Genomic DNA, 22,335 nt, shown 5'->3' with positions numbered 1-22,335 from the left:
GCTCCAAAATGACAAGTGAAAGTGCCCATGGTTAAATGACGAAATTAAGAATTTAATGGCTCGCCGTGATTCATGGTTCCGACGGTACAAACGTACCTGTAACGAATCCGATTTTGAAAACTATCGGGTACTTAGGAACAGAATTAAGCAAGAAATCAGAAATTTAAGTACTTAAACTGTCTTTCAGGTAAACTGAATGCCAGGAATTCCTGGAAAGAACTACGCTCTCTTGGTATTGTAAAAGGTCAACAACAACAACGAGAACCAACTGTTCCCCTAGACGAGCTTATTACATATTTCTCTGAAGAACGAATCGCGTTTAAACCAATCAATCAGGCAGAATTAAATACGAATCAACCAGCCATCCCTCCACTTAACTGTCCTCAATTTTCATTCCAAGAGGTCACTAGCAACCAAATTAAAAAAGTACTATACTCTATTAAATCTAAAGCAGTAGGAGTAGATGACATCCCTATGCATTTCATACATAATATAATAGGCGCTATCCTCCCGATTATCACACATATATTCAATTACTGTCTTAGAAATGGAACTTTCCCTGCACTCTGGAAACAAGCTAATGTCATCCCAGTGCCCAAGATAAACGATCCTAAACTCACCTCTGATTATCGGCCAGTTTCTATTCTTCCAGCGCTTTCTAAGGCTTTGGAAAGACTGGTGTATGATCAAGTATTGAAATATTTAAATAACTATTCTTTCCTTGACCCATTACAATCGAGCTTTGAAAGGGTACAGCACTGCCACGGCTCTCCTTAAAGTGACAGAAGACATCAGACTACCTATGGAACAACGACAAGTTACAGTACTAACGCTACTGGTTTTCAGTGATGCATTTGATACAATAGACTTACAGCTACTAATTAAGAAAATGAAATCTTACTTGTTTGACCCTTTAGGAATGAAGTTTTTTACGTCATATTTGAAAGATCGGAGGCAGCGGGTGATAACTCGTGAAAGAAATTCAGAATGGCGTACAAGGAAAGTTGGCACGCCACAAGCTAGTATTTTAGGACCGTTGCTTTTTACATTGTATATCAATGACATTTCATCTTCTCTAAAAACGTGTAATTATCACCTATATGCTGATCTCCAAATTTATTACCATTGCAGCTTAAGCGAATTACCAAACACAGTAAAATGCATAAATGATGACATGAAAAGAAACTCAGTGAATATGCTCTCGCAAACAGACTTCTCATAAATCCATCAAAATCGCAAGCTATCATTGTCGGTTCCCAGAAGCTCCTACACGAGATCAATGATTCGATCATTCCTCCTCTATAAATAAATAATAGCACAATCCCGTACAGTAAAACAGTGAGAAATCTTGGGGCGACTATGACGAACTCTAAATTGGACAGAACATATCAAAAACGTAAGTCAGAAGGTGTTTGCTACTCTACACCCACTGAAATTAAATAAAGATATTATACCACTCGCAAAGATTAACACAGACCCTAATTCTTCCTATCCTTGACTACTGTGAAGTTATCTTGGTAGACGCTACTAAAGAACAAACTAGGAAACTGCAGCGTATTATGAATTGTTGTCTTAGATTCATTTTTAACCTAAGGTATGATGTGCATATTACTCCTTACTATCAAGCACTGCACTGGTTAAAACCTGATAAGAGACGTGAATTCATATACTTGTCTTAATACACAAACTCCTGCATAATAATTCCCCCCCAGTATATTTCATCTAAACTTCACTTCCTCTCTTCCTTCCATAACCGTAACACTCGCTCGGGCTCCACTTTAGCTATTCCTCTTCACCACTCTTCTGTGTATAATAAATCTTTTATTGTAACCGGTTTCAGGCTTTGGAATTCCCTGCCAGTAAGTGTCAGGATCATTGACTCTTTCCTCAAATTTTAAATATCTTGCCGAGACTTCCTGTTGAGAGTTACCAACTGAAGTATGTATTGGTGTGTATTGTGTGCGTGTGATTGGTAATTGTAAAATTAAAAATTGTTTCTGTTAGTTTTATATAATGTAAACGTAAGGGTAGTTGATAAGTGTGTATATTGTAAGTGTGTGTGCAAGTGTTTGTGTGAGATAGAAAAGAGGACTGAAGTAACGAGCTAATAAGCTAATAAGCTGCATATTGTGTGGGTGTGTAACTTAATTTAGGAAAATAGTATAAGTAGTATAATTAGTAATAGGCAACCTTAATATTATTTGTTGTATTGTGGTTAAGTGTAAGAGAGGCCCGTGTGCCCTAACTTCGCCACATGAAAGAAGCCATAATAAATAAATTAATTAATTAAATTAAAAGAATTCACCCCCTTTGTGACTCCTGTTTATCCTCTCTTAAGTTTTTCCTTATTTTTAATGAAGATTTTAAGTACCAATTACCACGTCTTTACACTGTTAAGTTTTTGAGGTATAGTACAATCATTTTAAAAAAATCATCCCCCTTTTCACTCTCTTAGCGATGGAATATTTGAAAATCCTCCCTTAGCGAGCACCTACATTGTAATATAAATGTATCCTCAAAATTTCATTTCTTTATGTTCAGTAGTTTTGGCTCGGCGATGATGAATCAGTCAGTCAGTCAGTCAGTCAGTCAGTCAGGACATGTTATTTTATATATAAGTGTGTGTGTTTAAATTTGTATTTATTTACCAGGAGAATCTACTGTGATATAACTAAGTTCTCCAAAGGAAAAGATGGCTCTTGAAAACGAACCCAGGAAAGATTAAAAATTATCGGTTTATGGTCAGAATCAAGTAGCCTACATTATGAACAATAAAATCAATTGGTTTCAATTCCTTTTTCTTTCACCCCACCGCCGTTAAGTTGATTTCCCCCCCATGAAAGAAGGCATGTTTCTTTATGTTTAAAGGAGATTCCAAATACCAATGTTCATGTCTGTTACCTTCAGTTTTGAGATATGTTACCCCATAAAAATAATTCACTTTTTTTCCACTTCCTTTCACACTCCCCCCCCCCCCCCCCCAACCATTAAGTGAATTTTCTGGAAAAAATACTTGTTTCTTTATTAGTAAAGGATATTCTAAATACCAATTATCACGACTGTAATATCTTCATGAGATATGTGTCCTCATAAAAGGAATTTAACTCCTTTTCACCCCCACTCCCCAAAATGATTTCCCCCCCAAAAATTGTGCTTTTCTTTGTTTTTAAAGGAGATCCAAATACCATTTTTCAGGTCTGTAATTTCTTCAGTTTCTGAGATATAAGTATCCTCATTAAAGGCATTCAACCTCTTTTTCACCCTTTTAACCCCTCCTAGTGGGATTTTCCGAAAATAAAAAAGTACAAGTCTATTTTGAAAGGAGATTCTAAATACCAACTTTTACATCTGTAAACTTTTAAAGTTTGAATATAGATACAATCATTTTAAAAATTCACCCCCCTTTTCACCCCCTTAGCAATGGAATATCCAAAAATCCTCCCTTAGCGAGCACCTACATTGTAATATAAATGTGTCCCCTAAATTTCATTTCGTTATATCCAGTAGTTTTGGCTCGGCGATGATGAATCAGTCAGTCAGTCATGTTCTTTTATATATAGATATTAAATGTTTAGTTTATCTATTTGAACATTTTACACACTCATAGAGCAAATAATAACTGTCTATTCTAATAAAATGTAATGATTATAAACATATCGTAAGCAATTATTGTACATAATATTAATAAAACAAGAACGTCTGGGCTGCTTTGTTCGGTACCGGGCGAGTTGGCCATGTGGTTAGGGTCGCACAGCGGTGAGCTTGCATCCGGGAGATAGTGGGTTCGAACTCCACTGTCGGCAGCCCTGAAGAGGGTTTTTCGTGGTTTCCCATTTTCACACCAGGCAAATGCTTAGGCTCTACCTTGATTAAGGCCACGGCCGCTTCCTTCCCACTCTTAGGCCTTTCCTGTCCCATCGTCGCCATAAGACCTACCTGTGTCGGTGCGACGTAAAGCAAATAGCTTTGTTTGGTAGTTGATACTTGGAGTAAGCAAAAGTTTCTTTCTATTTTTTTTGCTCCCTTATCTGAAAAGGAGCAAGTAAGGCATTAGAAATGATGTGTTTCATTTATATATTTAAGTAATTTCATTGTCACAAAAACATTCTATGCAAGATGTTTTCATTATATTATTCTTTGCTACCAGTTTAACTACACACACAGGTTTCTTTTAGCGACTGGATAGGAAATGAACCCTTCCCGCGTCCAAGTACGACACAGCTACAATATCCCGACAGCCAGATGTAATCTCAGGGTATTTCTTCACTAAGAAAAATATCTAATTTTTCTTCTTGGCTAAGATCAACACGAATTCAGAGAAAAAGGTAGGGACCGCACGCGACAATCACCGATGAACGTCTCCATCCTATCACATTCAAGAGTAAATCCATCATTGACCGCTTAACTCCGATGCAAATCATATGATAAACATCTAAGAAACTAAGTCTATCTGCTCTCAACTCCTAGAAATTATCACTCACTTTTTAAGAAAATAATAAAACACATTTATTAAATTAAGTAAAAATTAAAGAACAGAGAACTCGTATTACTAAGAACTTCCATAATTGATGATTAAAATCAACAATAATTCATAATATTTTACATTTAAGTCAGCGCTGGCTTACTAACAAAATAAAATAATAAAATGAATTCACTATTTCTGAAATGAACTTAAGCTTCATCATTCATAATCATGTTTGAAAATTAAATCGATCAATCAATTATTATGTAAGTAATTAATTAGCTTGCAAGAAAATTAAACAATTCAAATCATTCAAATCAATCATTGTACCATAATCACTTTGTAGTTTAAAATGGAATATCTCCTCACAATTGATAAAGTCTAAATTTTTGCTATCTGAATTCATCGTCAAAGTTATTCTCTGGCAAAGAAATGTTTTATGACGACTGACGGGCTAAGGTTTCCATCCCTATTGCCTTTTAAATCACGGCTCCTAATTTACGAGCTTCTCTTTTAAAGTTACCACAAGAATTATAAATCAACACTCAAAATATAAAATAATCTATCTCACTATTCTATCTAAATAATTCTTCATTTACTGCTATACAGCTCAATATGCATCCACTCACCAGGCTTATATTTAATATATCATATGTGCAAATAATTCCATAAGTATTTACGTTATGATATCTCGGTACTATTTATATGTGTCGCTTCTAGTATCTATATTGACTTAGCACATCTTTCACTTCACATATGTTACGAGAATATATTTTAATATTAACAGCTGTACTTGACGTTACGTTAACTCTCTAATCTCAACTATATGTAAATATCCACCATTCATACCTTATTTTGTGTCACTCCCACAGTGTATCTCTTTCCTTGTGCTTGCACCGTCTAAGTGATCCAATATATACATATTTTAGCATCTACCATCCATATATTTTTCTCTTTGTATATAAATGGCATAGCTTCCGGATTAAATCACTGTAAATACCAGAAAACCTACACTCAGAAACACGTCACCTGAATGAAGACTTGATGACCATAGATACATGGGCCAGAAATCACGGATTAAAATTAAACCCATCCAAATCCCAGGCAATAATTATTGGTTACCCTAAATTACTCTGCAAACTCAATCGAACAGCGTTACCACAGTTGTCCATAAGTGGTGCTCCCATACAGTATAGCCAAAATGTAAGAAATCTTGGTTTAATATTTGACGAACATCTGTCCTGGTCTGCCCAAACTATATCTGTGTGTAGAAAAATATACGGAACGCTACACTGTCTCAGTAAATTCAAATTCACTTTTAAACTAAAGAAAATTCTTGTTGAATCACTCGCATTACCTCATTCTGATTATTGCGATATAGTTTATAACAACCTAGGAGTAGACTGGGGAAGGAAATTACAGTGTGCTCAGAATGCTTGCGTAAGATTTATCTGTGGACTTTGTTACGCTGACCATGTCACACCGTCTTACACGCGGCTCGGGTGGCTTCGCCTGCAACGACGACGCACACTTCATACTCTTTGCTTTTTGCACAATATTCTTAAAACTTCTCAACCAGTCTATCTCCGTGATCCCATGAAGCTCCTCTCCACAAACCACAACAAAAATACCCGATCCTGCAGCACCATGTGTTTATCCCTTCCTATACACAGAACAGCAATCTACACGAAATCATTCACCGTTACCGCAGCCCGACAATGGAATCTCTTACCAGTGGACGTCAGAAGCATGTCCAGCAGCTCAGCTTTTAAACATGCCTGTGCCGAAATACTAGGTAACCATACATGAATCGTCAAGTTATGACCCGAAAACACCTCCTCCTACTGCCTCTCCATCATTACTTCCCTCTTCCTTTCACAGATCTCCCTTCTTTTTCTTCATCACTTTCTTCTTCTTACTAATCCTTCTATTCCCCTCTCAAATGAAGGCACTATTTCGGTGTACTGTAGAAACGTATGTATTTTCTATTCTCTTAAGTAGTAGTTATAGTACTCATTATTCATATATTTTTAATTTACTCTACGTACAATTTGTACTATATAGATATGATTTTTGTAAGTGTGATTATTTTTGTTAATACTATTACTCTTATTATTGTTAATATTATCATATTATTGCCATCAGTAGTTATTGTTAAGTGTTCTAGGTTAAGACTGGTTAAGTGTAAGAAAGGGAGTACATCCCTAACTTTGCCAGAATAAATAAAACATTATTATTATTATTATTATTATTATTATTATTATTATTACATACGTCTTATAATCACCAAAACCCACATTATCATACACAAATTAATTCATATATCTTCTTTCTTCACTATAAAACCTTCAATCAATTCCATTTCATCTTTCTAAATACCATTTTTCATCATTCATAACCTCTTTCATAATAAATGCAATTACTAAGATGTACCATTCTTCTTTACGTAAATACTCCTTTAAATAGATTAATTCTCTTCCGATATTACCTTAAACATTTCGTTCGTGCATTTAACAACATTACTTTACAAGGAATAACTCGACTGTATCTTTCATTTCCTCTCATGCGATCCACCTGTGACATAATCATTGACTGAATGGTTTCGCAAGATCCGTAGATATTATTCACCATACGATAATCTTTGTATTCAGCTGTTCGATAGCTTTTCTTCCTACTCGTATTTTCAATTACCTTGGTAAATCACTTACTTTATGGATATCCAGACTCCACAAGATATCAATCTAATTATATACTAACTTAATATAGTATTAGCAGATTACATGTAACACACTTCACTTCACTGTTTCACTTGCACTCTAAAATATTTCACACTTAGAATACTATAAACTAATGCATATGTCTAGCTAAACTAAGAATTATAATACTTATGGCAAACACTTAGCTCGTCTTTCATAATATTAGCTGTCAGTTGCTCTCCTCCTGCTCGTCACATCGCTGGTCCATTGGCCATGGTCTGAGGTTTGGCTGGATTCCTCATCTCATTTTAGGTAGGGTCAGCTGGTTGGATCATATCTCCCACCAAGTTGGTCCATCTGGATGTTTAGCAAGTCATCTTCTTCTTGGAATTGCTGCCAATATAATCAAATAAAGTCGAGAAGTAAGTGTTCATTTTAAGATTTTCTTAGAATATTATTTCTTTTTTTTAAATATTCTATCAGTCTTCTCTTGCGTTCTAGTTAACCAATTCTCTATATCTGCGTATGATCTTCAGTCTCATCTTATAAAAAACTTCAATTTTAAAATTATTTGTTTTCTGAAAATGTAATTTCTTCCTCGATTCTTTTTCTGACGGAATGATTCTTTCCTATCCTTCTCTTTCTTTACGACTTCTAATTAATGAGTTCCAATGTATCACTAATCTTGCGCCTTGGGTCCATCAGCATACGTATTTGAATAAATTCTTGTATATCACGCTGTCTCTATATATTTTTCACAGTGTTTCTGCAAGTATCTTGCCATCTTCTCTTAATTTACAACAGTTATTCTTCAAAACTTCCGCCATAATCTTGACTATTTCTCTTCTTCGATGCAGCAACAGCAGTTTGCTTCCTCTCGTCTCGAGTTCAGTTTTTCAAGTATATTTTTTTAAATAATATATATTATTTTACTTGTTTTCTTGAAACAATTCCCCAGATATTGCTCTGTTCTGCACCGCCTTTTAAAGGTATTCGTTCCAAGTTAATCATGGCCTCCTATTGTATTCACATGTCAAGACTTTCTTGTATACTATCTTGGCCTGAGCGGTCTATACCTTTCATGGACGCCATTTTGGAACACGTCCGAAAATGCAACAGGCACAGAAAGGACTAAGACTGAGAAGGAAACGGCCATGGCTTTAATCAAAGGACTAGCTCAGCATTTGCCTGAAGTGAAAATAGGAAATCACAGAAAATCGCTCCAAGGATTGAAGAACTAGCTGATCGCCAATTTTAGAGTATACCCCACAGCAGAAAGGATGTGGGACGAAGATCTCATGTAAAGACTATGATAATTGTGTATCTGTATCGAAGCAACATAAAACAACTTCTAAAATTTTTTTTTAAAAAAAGTGAAATACTGTAAGAGTCAGATTTGGCTGACTACGGAAATCAGTTGTTGGTATTGGGAAATTTACCAAGGTGACTGCATAAATGTTTGGTTAAAATGTTAAGAACCATGTTAGTGTGTAGAAAGCAAAACAGAGTCAAGTTGATGGATAAGCACTCTGGTTATAAAAGAAAAAGAGAGTACATTAAGCTGTAATTTTGAGTGTAAATGATAGCATTTATATGGAACTGATCAGAATGATATAATAATAATCATAATAATAATAATAATAATAATAATAATAATAATAATAATAATAATAATAATAATATTTTTGTTTGAGTCATCAGTCCATAGACTGGTTTGATGAAGCTCTCCGTGCCACCCTACCCTGCGCTAACCTTTTCATTTCTATGGAAGTATTGCATCCTACATCTGCTCTAATCTGCTTGTCATATTCATATCTTGGTCTACCCCTACTGTTCTTACCACCTACACTTCCTTCAAAAACCAACTGAACAAGTCCTGGGTGTCTTAAGATGTGTCCTATCATTCTATCACTTCTTCTCGTCAAATTTAGCCAAATCGATCTCCTCTCACCAATTCGATTCAGTATCTCTTCATTCGTGATTTGATCTATCCGTCTCACCTTCAGCATTCTTCTGAAACACCACATTTCAAAAGCTTCTATTCTCTTTCTTTCTGAGCTAGTTATCGTCCACGTTTCACATCCATACAATGCCACGATCCACACGGAAGTCTTCAAAAACACCTTTCTAATTCCTATATCAATGTTTGTAGTGAGCAAATTTCTTTTCTTAAGAAAGCTATTCCTTGCTTGTGCTAGTCTGCCTCTTATGTCCTCCTTACTTCTGCCATCGTTAGTTATTTTACTACCCAAGTAACAATATTCATCCACTTCCTTTAAGACTTCATTTCCTAATCTAATATTTCCTGCGTCACCTGCCTTCGTTCGACTGCACTCCATTACTTTTGTTTTGGACTTACTTATTTTCATCCTGTAATTCTTACCCAACACTTCATCCATACTATTCAGCAGCTTCTCGAGATCCACTGCAGTCTCAGATAATATAACAGTATCATCGGCAAATCTCAAGGTTTTGATTTCCTCTCCTTGGATTGTGATTCCCTTTCAAAATTCCTCTTTGATTTCCTTTACTGCCTGTTCTATATAAACATTGAAAAGGAGGGGGGGGGGACAAACTGCAGCCTTGCCTCACTCCTTTCTGGATTGCTGCTGCTTTTTCAAAGCCCTCTATTCTTATCACTGCAGACTGATTTTTATACAGATTGTAGATAATTCTTTGTTCTTGGTATCTGATCACAATCACCTTCAGAATCTTAAATAGCTTGGTCCAGTCAACATTATCGAATGCCTTTTCTAGATCTACAAATGCCATGTATGTGGGCTTGTCCTCCTTGATTCGATCCTCTAAGATCAGACGTAAAGTCAGGATTGCTTCACGTGTTCCTATATTTCTTCTGAAGCCAAATTGATCTTCTCCCAACTCAGCTTCAACTTGTTTTTCCATTCTTCTGTACACAATACGTGTTAAAATTTTGCAGGCATGAGATACTAAACTAATGGTGTGGTAGTTTTTACACCTGTCAGCACCGGCTTTCTTGGGAATAGGTATAACAACATTCTGCCGAAAATCGGATGGCACTTCTCCTGTATCATGCATCTTACACACTAAACAGAATAACATCTCCATGCTGGTTTTTCTTAAGGCAGTAAGTAATTCTAAGGGTATGTCATCAATTCTTGGTGCCTTGTTCCTACTTAGGTCTCTCCAAGCTCTGTCGAATTCTGACCTCAAAATTGGGTCTCCCATGTCATCAGCATCAACAGCCTCTTCTTGTTCCAGAACCATATCTTCTACTTCTTTACCTTGATACAACTGTTGCATATGCTCCTGCCATCTTTCTAACTTTTCTTTCCCTAGAAGTGGTTTTCCATCTTAGCTCTCTCTAGAAGGATGTGACTTGGAAAGACAAGAATAACTTTGGATACTGGTATTTTACATAATTTTTAGCGATATTTGGCTTGGTTGAATTCCCTCCTTGTTTTAGTTGGGTTTGTATAAAGTTTTGACAGCATATTGTGTAGCTTATCAGTGTTTTACATACTTACAGGAAGGATTTTTATTTATATTTGTGAGTACCGTATGCATGTTTACGTTTTGAAACACAATTGTAGACTTTTAAATTTACTTCTTAATATTTATGTGATAAGTACTGGTGTGTTCAATTAAAGGCCTATTTAATATCCTCATTCACACCATCAAGACATAACAATGAATGAAAATCTGACCACTCAAGTGTCCATTTCCTTTAACCAAGTCCAGCGAGGTCCCATGTCCGCATTACCTAACATATGGTCAACACTTTAATACCATTCTATGTCTGTTAGATTTCATTTTCTATGGTGATATGTGCAAATTACTCAGTTGGTAAATAGTGATCATAACACCATAAGTTAGTCTTATATATATAAAATAAGTTTTGTCTGTACATTGCTCAGAATTTGAAAGGAATGGTATTTCTGTATTGGTCATGTCCCCAGTAACAAGAAAATGCACTTTTTACTTTTCTGTAATTTCTGTCTGTTTGTATGTATGTACACGCACATGTGACGTGATGGAAAACACCAATGGAATTTAAAACTTTAGAACAGCAGCATTCTCAATATCTTCTGCCGCTGGCCAGCATGTCACAGGCATTTTGCCTGCACATTATCTCAGGCTTGGTTTCTCAAACATTTTCGCTCCCGTTCCCCTCCTAGCCACTCGATATGAAAGTGTTTCCACAAAGAGAGACTTTCGGCCTGAATTTTCGACACAGTGATTTCACCCTGTTTTGAATTGTTATAAAATCAATATTTTGTAAACTAAGAGGTCCGCAACCTCACTATGTGCACTTATTGTTCATTTCCATCTGTATCATTTGTTTTCATTTCTTTTCTTCTTAGGTTAACACAGTTTTAAGTTTCAATTATATTCTGTATTAACCTCTGTTTTCACTGTATTTTATCACAGCGAGTTGTTTTTTTGCTCCACATGATGTAAATATTGTATATTGTACTATTTTTTGTTTCCGTCATGTCTCTCTCTTGTTTTTTCATTTGTTCCTTCATTATGTTTTTGTGTTTTTTATCTTGTATTATGTAAATTATTTCAACCCCTCCCTTTTTTTTTTTTCACTGAAGATGGCTCAAACGAGCCGAAACATGTTTGAATTTGATTACTCCATCTAATGATCGAATTATATGATTATTGAATTAGGAGGATACATTCAGTTTTTTACCTTTATAAAGTAAAACTTGTCTGACATTGCGCATGCGTGAACTGCAACTGTTCTAATTGCTCTCCTGGTGTTCCTGTACGATTACCTACTCTCCTCCAAAACAGAACACATACAATATTTTCTCTCAGACATGTCCATACCTGCATTCCATGCAACCAATCCAAACCTCATTTACAACAACGAAGCTCCATCAGCATAAACATGAGACGGACTTGTCACAAATATGTACGTGATATGAAACAACTGGTATTATTTTTTACATAAGGACACTAAATCTAACGTATATGACATACAATTACTTTTGCCGGAAAATCTTTGCAGGCTGGTGTATTTATTATGGACAGAGTATTAAAGATTCTGGCTGGATATGTCATCTGTTCATAGCAGATTCAAAAGCTCACCCAATTCTAATATACAACAGGGGATACCAAATTTAAATACACACAGAACGTTGAAATTAATACTAACTGAAGTGCCTTTAGACACATTAGGGTTGACAATAAGGAACGAATACTTAGCTTTCCTCCAAAATGGTAATTACAAACATGTCGACTTTCAAAAGTAAAAAAATCAGGAAAATTTGGCAGCGAATTGCGATGTATTATGACATTATTGATGGCAGAACATGCACTAATTGATTATAATTCAATGGTAAGGTAAGGGTTATTCTGCCCGAAGGCAGTTCCGAACCTCCGCAGAGGTGTTCCTGAACCAGAGTTTGTGTGTGGTAGGGTGGCCAGTTCCTTTCCGCGCCTCCGTTTATAATTCAATACATTAACAATTCTATTTGGCCTATATATATTTTTAATCATTTATATGTGAATATTGAAACGGGAATGCCCAGTCAGCATTCGCCGTTCATGTATTTCTTGAGGAGAACGCAATAACACCCGACTGTGTGGATTTAAAACGAGCGCCGAGCGTGCAGGCATCATGGGTGACAGCGTTCAAGTGATCACTCGCTGCAGAGTACCAGCCAAGGCCAAGTGACGTCATGATCGAATGTTCCATTCGCTTCAATGTCATTACATCACGAACGAGATGTCCGATCGCGATTTGAAGAACGTTACCTTGTAGGCCTGGATAACAAATACTACTGCCCAAGATTTCATGAAAATTGGCAGAAGAATGGCCGAGTTATAAAATTTTAAAGAGGCTCATATTTTCAGTCTGGCCGTCTGACTAGAGCAATATAAGGAGCCACGCCGTGCGGGCCAGCTGCGGTAGTACCATGTGTTACTCTGTCCGGCTAAGGACCGGTGATAGAAAATATGCGATACAAGTGTCGAACATATTCTCATTAGACTAACTTCGCGTGTAAGCAGGAAACTTGTTCATTTGTAATACCAATATAAATGGTCCGTTATTGGACATTATAAATTTTCCAGCTAACTCATTCCTGGTTGCCAGCGTTTCGCCCTCGTGTGCTAGGCTGGGCTCATCAGTTGGTACCTAGCACACCTACCAAGACGCTGGCTAGTGCATACCGTGGAGGCCACTGCGTAGGCTAATTGTAGCCACCGGCAGTGCCAATGCACTATGAGACACTTTGTCCCATTATCAAAAATTGATGCCTGCCTGGCCATCATTTGTAATGTCGATCTGTCGAGCTGATTAACATTATTTTCGTCTTGTGAATTTCGTATTGCAGAGACTATACAGTAATCACTAGATATTTTTGAAACTGTGCTGTTATAAGAGTGTAAAGGACTTAGTGTGTAAAGACTGTGCCTTAGTGAAATATTATTTCCTTTTCGAGAGACTGTGTTAACACATTCACGACCATCATCTGAGCGGGCTAGTTAAAGGGCTGGCCCAGCTATTCCACCTGTTAGTGGCAGAGCAAACAACAACAAATTCTTTTCACAATAAGTTCTAAACTAAACAAGATATAGAAACAAAATTTTCCACATACCTTAATAAAGTCCTCTAGTATCTCTGCAGGGCGTAGTAGGTAATGTCACACTTTCCTGGGTGAATGGAACACCACACTTTCCACAAAAATAGCGTGTTTAACTAATAATTTTATTTTTGAAGCACACTTTGCGCCTTCTTGAGGAGAACTTGACTTTATTTGATGGTGGAATCTTCAAGAGAATATGCTCTTTTCTCTTCCCATCTAACATAAATGGTGATCCTTGGCCGGTGCCCTTTTTGGCGGCAAAATCGCGGGACGTTGACTTGGAGCTGATGAAGTAGATGGATCTGAGATGTCGGAGAGAGGTGACTGTACTTGTATCTCGGGTTCACTTTTTCCCACATTTGACAATTCCCTTATGTTCCTTTAGATCTTTTGGTACACCCCTATTAATGACCATATTGTTCCACATACGAGAGTGTTCTATTCCTGTAATGTTCCGCGAGTTCAACGCTATTGTAATAATTGTCCATACAGACTGTATACCCCTGGCCAAGATAATTTTCAAGCAGCTGAAAAACTGTGCTTTGTAAATTCGCACCACTTACATCATTTATATTGTTCCTACACGCCATGGTTACAATTTAGAACGCGATTATACACACGTTGGTGCAATAACAAACCTACTACGCAGCTAGTTGGGTCAGCGCTAGGCTACCTTCAGAAACAAAACAAAAGAAGTGCATTGGGAGGGAAAATGCCGTGGCCATGTGTTTTCTGGCGAGTACAAGCATTCATAAAGGTATTACCTTCATCTTTCTCGCACATATTTGTGACCAAAATAGATCCCAGCTGCGCGGGAACGGCTCCAGTTCAAGGTTGCGCTTATCCAGGCAAACTCTGGTAAGGTCCACAGCATGGTCACGTGCTATAGGCAATAACTCGGATACGGGCGTGAATGTGTTAAGTTATTTCGTGAAAACTGTGCTCTAGTGAAAGTACATTTCTTTTCAAAGGACAGTGTTAATTGGCATCGTAAAAGACAGTGCCAACATTTCTTTCCAAAAGACTGTGTTAATTCACTTCGTGAAAACTGTGTTAACATTCCTTTTCATAAGACTGTGCTGACATTTCTTTTCAAAGACTGTGTTAATTCACTTCCTGAAATACTGTGCCTTCATTTCATTTCAAAGGACTATGTTAACTCACTTCGTGAAAGATTGTGCCTACATTTATTGTCAAGAGATTGTGTTAAGCTACTTGTAAAAACTGTGCCTCAGTGGAGAATTTATTTCTGAGAGACTGTAATTTTTTGATGAAGACTGTGTCTTAATGAAACTTGGTTCTTTTTCGCAAGACTGCGTGTTAAGAGTCATAAACTGTTTCTTTACTGTCTTCATAGAAACTTTAATATATTTCCACGTGTGTATGCTACATCATTGCATTTGCTTCTCCGTACTCATTACAAACGGTACAAAAGACTGTGTCCGTAGGACTCAACTTATTCCTCTTCTTCACACTGAGATTAAGTAAAGTTGTAAACCGTTGAATCTCAGAAAATTCCAGATTATTTTTCGTTGCCTATCACTTCGAGTCCGCCAGTGACTATTTCATGAACAGTGTTAATTTCTAATATTTCCACAGAATTATGATTTTGAATCCATTTTTTCAAAGTAATGTGCGTCCAACACCATTTACAGTGGAACTTGTTCAGTTAATAAACAGTGTCTTGCAGTGCAGTGCGGTAGAGAAGTGTTGTATCAGATTCTATTGACATTCTGTGCAAACCTCTTACATTTCTCTACTCCCTTCATGGGACTTTAATGGAATACAAAGCTAATCAACTATTCCACGCTGCACTATCACCAGACGACCAATCCCAGGTTCAAGTCTCCTTTAACATTGAGGGTCGATAACCGCCGTGGGATGATGTGGTACCTTGGTGAGACGACGCCGACACCGAGGGACGATGCCTTCACATCTTTCAGGACACTCAAACCATTCATCTGTAAAGGTGATATAATTTCTATGTTTTCTTCAATAAAATGCAAGTTCCACTTTAAAAAGAACTTATTGCACTACCCTTCTCTCTTATACTCTCTGAGCATGGACCGTACACGCCCTGGGGTCAATCCATGCTCTCCACTAAGCTAAAGTACGGGCGTTCCTGTTTCAATATATATACTAAATACTGGACATACCTGAACTGTAGGAACATGTGACTTCTCATCCTTTAACATGGTGATCACATTATGACTAATTGTTGTTCAACACGTAGCTGACTTAGCCCCCTTCAGAAACTCGGAACAATTTTTGCTCAAAGCACTTGCCTTGCTGAACAGATTTCAAGGTTAAAAGTTTCTCCAAAGTTTGTTCAGACAGCAAGGATCTGAACTGTGTTTTTGTCTTTGTGACTTTGCTGAAAATCCTTTCACATTCTGCATTGCTATGTGGAATTGATAAAATAGCAAGCATCACCTTAGAGAATCTGTCATATTTAAGCATACCATTAGCTAATTTAATCTGACCTACCAATGCCCATTGAACATCAATTCTTCCTTTTGCCAGGTCTGTTTCTTTGAGCTGAAAGTTACGGAGCCGGGAGTGCAGAATATAAGTTTCTTTATCTAAATGTTTTGTTTCACTAGCCAGAATGTTCGGAAACTTGTTAATGAAAAATCTAAGGCTAGAAAATGATGCCTTACTTATAGCAGAAATATTTGCAACTTCTGCAATAATTAAAACTTCATCTTTGAAAGGAAATTTGTGTACCATGTAGCCACCTGATGAAGAGAAACACTTTCTAATAGGCTTAAAGAATATGCACTTTTCCTCAGACTTCAAAGTGTTCACTAAAACAAACGCAGATTTCCCTATCATCAGATCACAATCATCCTTTTGATTTGCTGGAGTATGATAATCTACATTAAGGAGAGAGGAGAAGCTTTTAATAACGTGTCGTTTCACAAACTTTGCCATCACATTCTTCAATAGTTCCTCCAAAACTGACCTCGATAAATGGATGTGCGGCATACTTGACTGAAGAGCTATGTTTGGATTCTCAAAGATATCCATAAAACTTGAGAGAAAAAGGCAAAAATATTTATGTAAATTTGATTAAAGGAACATGAACAGTTGTTCTTCACGTGACAATGCATGGCTCTTAGTGTCATCAGTAGTTTCAACTTTTTTAGTGAAACTGAATGACTGGGTTTCCCTTTTAACTGAGGAGTGTGGTGAAATATTGTGACAATCCTTCACCTTTTCAGACAAACAAGACACATCTGCACTTAAACTGTGCTTAGGAATTTTGTAAGTCTTCGAAGTTCCCATCTGAGAATCCTTACTCACAATTTCGCTCCAGAATAAAGTAACCAAAGGGTCCCACTACAGCAAAATCCTATCTAAACACCTTCTTAGTGATAACCATCGAGTAAGCACATGCTTCAGAATTTTCCTGATCTCTGTGTTGTGTAAAGTCTGAAATTCTCTGAACTTTTCTTTCCACTTTGCACTCCTTTCCAGATAATAAAATATATCAATTATACTTTCATCTACATTTATGAGCAAGCACGCCCCACCCTTCTCTGCAGCAAGATTAATTAGGGGACAAGAGCAGCCTACGATGATTATGCTACTATTTTCCAACTTCAAACATCCTGCCACACCATTATTTAATCCTACCATTACTGGAGCATTATCAGCACCAAGAGCTAGGCAGTTTTTAATGGAATGTGGAATTCCCAAAAAGTTGAGAGCAAAAGATTGGCAATGTTAGCTCCAGTAGCATCCCCTTCTAAATTAGGCACAGAGAGTAGACAACACAATTTCATTGAGTTCAGGACTAAAAAAATGTTACAACAATGGGATATATTTTCAAGTCGCTTTTATTGCTACCATCAGTAGCAACAGAAAATGCATTCACCTGCAAATGTGATAATTTTCACCCTTTCTTCCATGCACATTTCTGTAATGATAGCTGCCGTTTTCGTTCTAGCAATTTCTGAATCAGGAGAGATTTTGCGAAACAAAGGTCCTACAATTTACATGCAGGTTATGTTCTACGATAAGTGACGTAAATAACGCCTCGGCATTCGTCACAAGATTTATATCTTGGTTTATACATGAAAAGTTCAGTTTCTGGTTCCTTTCTACACACTGGACACTCTCCTTATATTTTTCATTTGCACATGCTTGAGTATATTGCACTTCCTGCCATGCGCAACTGAAAAAAATCACACCTACATATAGTACAGAATGTGAACGTTGGTCACTTCCTGGATCCACTCAAACATGGAAACTCTTCCCTATAAGCACTTTTAAACACTGCATCATATTACTTTTTTGACATTTTGGCCAAAACAAATATTAAGACACAACACGAGCACTTCTGCCGATCCTGGCCTGGGTAGACGCCTATGGCGTGCTACTTCTGAGGTTAGGTTACTCGCCTGACTCGTTTGCAAAGAGAACGACTGTATTATAGACCTAAGAGGAGCACATGACTGGCCACCATGCCCCGTACTGCCATCTGGTATCATTATTAGAACTACTATCAACTAGCTATGCTCAGCCATATATTGATAGAACGAGGAAATCCGCGGGAGTTTAAAATAATACAAAAATTACTGACACTGCTGTGAAAATCGGGAATCGGTCCCGGCGATCGGGAGTCTCCTGCTTAAATCGGGAGACTTGGCACGTCTAATTACCATCCCCTCCCACCAGGTTGAAACATTTGAATTTGAATGCATTCCAGCGAGGGATGAGTATCCTTCCAATTCATTAAATTAGAGTCTTACATCTTCAGATTCTAATGATATGTGTACAAATGAGGTCACTACACATGTATCTAAATCTCACCTCGTGTTCTTCGACGTTCTGGTAATTCATCTCCTCCTGCCTGAGATTTGGTCATTTCATTTTTCAAACCTGAAACAAGAAATAATACTGAAAATATTCTACAATGCAACATACACTGTTACTGAATCAAATATAGCTACAGCTACAGCTACAAGAGTTATTTTTGATTAATTTTCATCTATTCCCATAATTTGTTCTACAGGATTATTTGAATAACACATATTAGTATTTAAAATAAATATCATACATTAAAATTTGATACCAACCATGGTAATTATGCTAAAGAAACACACTCAATTATAATACTATTTGTGCATTTTTATTATATAACACATTTATTGATTTCTGCCAGAAATGTACAGTACACATAAATAACCTCTCCACTTTCAATATAGATCTGTAAAGAGCAAGTTTTCTTGTGCTTATTTTACTAAACATATAAAACTGCAATGTACAGATTTCTTGAACACCTTACTTAGTCTAGGGTCAGCAGAAATAATTTCCCAGCCTCATGTTGATATGTCAAAATTTTTGTCCCCCTCGGTGTCTCTGAAAACCACAAAAAAAAATTACCGGGAAGCCTGTAATATTGCACATCAGTCCTCTGTAGTCAAGGCTTACTTAACTATAGCAGTGAGGCTCAGGTACCACAATGTTGACAGTTAAATTCACAAATCTCTCAGATACCAAGTACCATACAAAGTTGGATGGAGTAGAAATTGGAGGTGTAAACTTATGCTACAATGTTTCCTGGGCAAACAGCTCCAACATTCACCAGAAGCACCCATAGAAAAGACAACTTGAGAGTCGTCAAAAGTTCTTAACTGAACAAACAACTTTGCCTTCCCAATTCTCTCAAAGTAGATGACTTTAATAACGATAAAATCCAGAAGCAAATATACAGTAGAAGTCCGCTGTAGCGAGAACTCTGTTGTAACGACAGGCTTTTTCTGTCCCTTGAAAATTTCTAAAATTGTGTACTATCCGTTGGTTATTGCGAGAACCCAATCACTGATGCATCAGTTATCATGAGCAATTAAGCGTGAGTTATACCAAATACAGTAGAGACAATACGTGACACGGATTTAGCCTTGTTAAAATGGGAGACAATTCGACGGTGGCTCTCCTAGTGACTTGACCTGAAAAGTTGCACTAAATTCAAATATCAATGGAAATGCATATACGAAAATGGATAAATAAATTACATCTAGAAAGAAAGTATTATTGAGATATTAACTTCGAAGTTGCTAAAACAATTCTGAATATATGAATGAAGAATTATTTAAAAGGTTATTATTTAAAGACTGAAATTAGACATGTAAACAAGATGTGAAATGAACTGCTGTGAAATGGGTTGATCTTTCATTTATGCATTACATTTTTTGCTTTAGCATTCCTGTCTGAACTTTTACAGTTAGATTTGTCTTTTTTTCTCATTTAAAAACATTGTATCATCACACTAAAACACTTGTTAATAAAAATATCAGCACATTCCTTACACACATGATGCAAATGAATTAACATTTAAAAGCTGGACAATTTTCCTCTTAACATGAAGCCTACTAACAGAAAGAAAATCTATAAAATCCCGGCTTTAATCTGAGAAGAGGGATAAAAGAAAGAAAAGTATGAAAATGTTGTCGACAGTGATGCTTTGAGGAATATTTACGTACAATTAGAGTAAAAATGTAACATACCCTTGGCTGTATAGTAGAGGATTTTTAAAGTCGCTGGCCTGGAAATGATCTGAACAGATCTTATAATTCTTATATAAGTGTAATGTCCCTTCTTTCTTGTACACCTTATCCAAATTACTTCTGTGACATTTCAAAACCCACAGATCACACATACAACAACATAGCAGTATTGAAGGTTAACTGCTGCACTATACAATAAAATATGCGTATTATATTTTAAGCCAGTTAAAATATGAGTCGAGCAGGTCAGAAGATTATGAAGTACTATAAAAATCTCTGTCATTGGAAGAATATATGTGCAAGCACAATATTACTTACGTTTTCTTGTCACGAGGGTAGCGAAAGAAAGACCGTGCATTCTTCTTTACTTCATAGTTACTGCAGCCAAACACAGCACATGCCTTTCCTCTCATGTTGAGACGAGATATCGAGGAACGACACGCTACTATTTAATTATGTCAACTCACTGAAAACGCATAAATAACATCAAAAACTTCACACACAAATACACGTGCTCTTATGACAGAATCAGTAGTTCTCAGGTCTACCAGCTAAAGAGAGCTCTAACAGCTGTCCCTCGATATCTCACCGAGTGTCGCGTACTGACTACTGTATTTGGTTATACTTCCATTATCAATATTTATACACTCCAGTGATTATATTGCACGTGATCGATCATCTTCGGTACAGTTTACTCGCTATGTGCACACTACCAAGCTCTCTTGTCGACAATGGAACTCTATGCCTGAGTCGATTAGCAATACTCGTTGACTGGTGCTCTGTAAACAATATTTGAAAAGAAAAAGAACATGTTTCTGTAACAAATGCGTAAATAAAGTAGTTGATAGAAGTTAGGCAGAAGTAAATGACTGCTTAACTTTAACGCTATATAATGAAATTCAGTAAGAATGTGATACCACCTCAAAATACAGCGCAGAGTGGATGACTGATTTCAGAGGTAAGTTCATTCAGTACAACTTCGTTAGGAAGTTTCTGCAGAGGACAAGGGAACAGAATTTGTTAAGTGAGAAAATGTGCTATTGAATACATGAATAAAAACTATCCAAAAGTTATGTGTAAACACTTGATATGTTATTTTCTTTTCTTGATATGCGTGTATTTTATGTCATGTACATAGGTGTACAGTGAAAGTTATTGGCTATCCACTGTTTCTAAAGATGAGATGAGAGTGTTATAAGGCGTTAAAAAGATGAGAAAACGAATATGAAAACCTTTTCCACTGGCAATTATTCAATAACATCAGTGTATTAAAAGGTGTGTAAAACAAAAGACTATAAATATAAAAACGTGCGTTGGGGACCATAAAAGTATCAGCACGTTACTGCAGATCACACTCTCTTTCTAAAACAAATTTCAGCTGAAGTATTATACTTCGGACCAGTTGGTTATTAAACATCTCTTCGGGTCACACTCCTTGGCCATGAATTATATGGAGGTTAACTCTGCCATGTGCAAGAAAATGACTTTCACAGTCATCTTCAATGCGACAACACTTTGATCGACTGAAGTCAGAACTTACAGGTGTGACTTTCAACATAAACACCACGGTAACCAGAAGACAGATGGTGTCACATGCAGCTGGCCAGGAGCATGTAACGTCAGCCGACTCCAATCAGCCAAGCGCTGTAACTTACTGACCGAGCGCCCTGCTTATCTTCCTTATTACAAATACGTTTACGTTGTAATATAATACTACCGGGCGAGTTGACCGTGCAGTTAGGAGCGTGCAGCTGTGAGCTCGAATCCATGAGATAACGGGTTCGAACCCCACTGTCGGCCGTGGTTTCCCATTTCCACACCAGGCAAATGCTGGGGCTTGCCTTGATTAAGACTACGGCCGCTTCCTTCTCATTCCTAGGCCTTCGTGTCCCATCGTCGCCATTAAGACCTATCTGTGTCGGTGCGACGTAAAGCAACTAATATATAAGTAATAATAATAATAACGTAAATGTTTCCACCTTTTCAATACAATATATTCACAAAATTACAAAATTATACGGTACTAGTTTCGACCCATCTAGGGGTCATCATCAGCCGTATTGGAGCAAAGATCATTTGTG

The 22,335-nt window shown here is 36.9% G+C and overlaps 1 protein-coding gene across 1 annotated transcript in view; it reads right to left on the bottom strand.

Moving 5' to 3' along the window:
- Positions 1 to 22,335, bottom strand: part of LOC136867176 (uncharacterized) — a 247,008-nt gene that overhangs the window by 59,927 nt on the left and 164,746 nt on the right. Inside the window, exon 5 of the mRNA XM_067144299.2 lies at positions 18,558 to 18,626. Within this exon, the coding sequence (XP_067000400.2) occupies positions 18,558 to 18,626 (69 nt within the window). The remainder of the gene's footprint in view (positions 1 to 18,557; positions 18,627 to 22,335) is intronic.

The sequence above is a fragment of the Anabrus simplex genome, chromosome 3 (assembly GCF_040414725.1).
Source record: "Anabrus simplex isolate iqAnaSimp1 chromosome 3, ASM4041472v1, whole genome shotgun sequence".
NCBI lineage: Eukaryota > Metazoa > Arthropoda > Insecta > Orthoptera > Tettigoniidae > Anabrus > Anabrus simplex.
The sequence above is the reverse complement of the archived record's forward strand: the minus strand, read 5'-3'. Positions and strand labels throughout refer to the sequence as shown.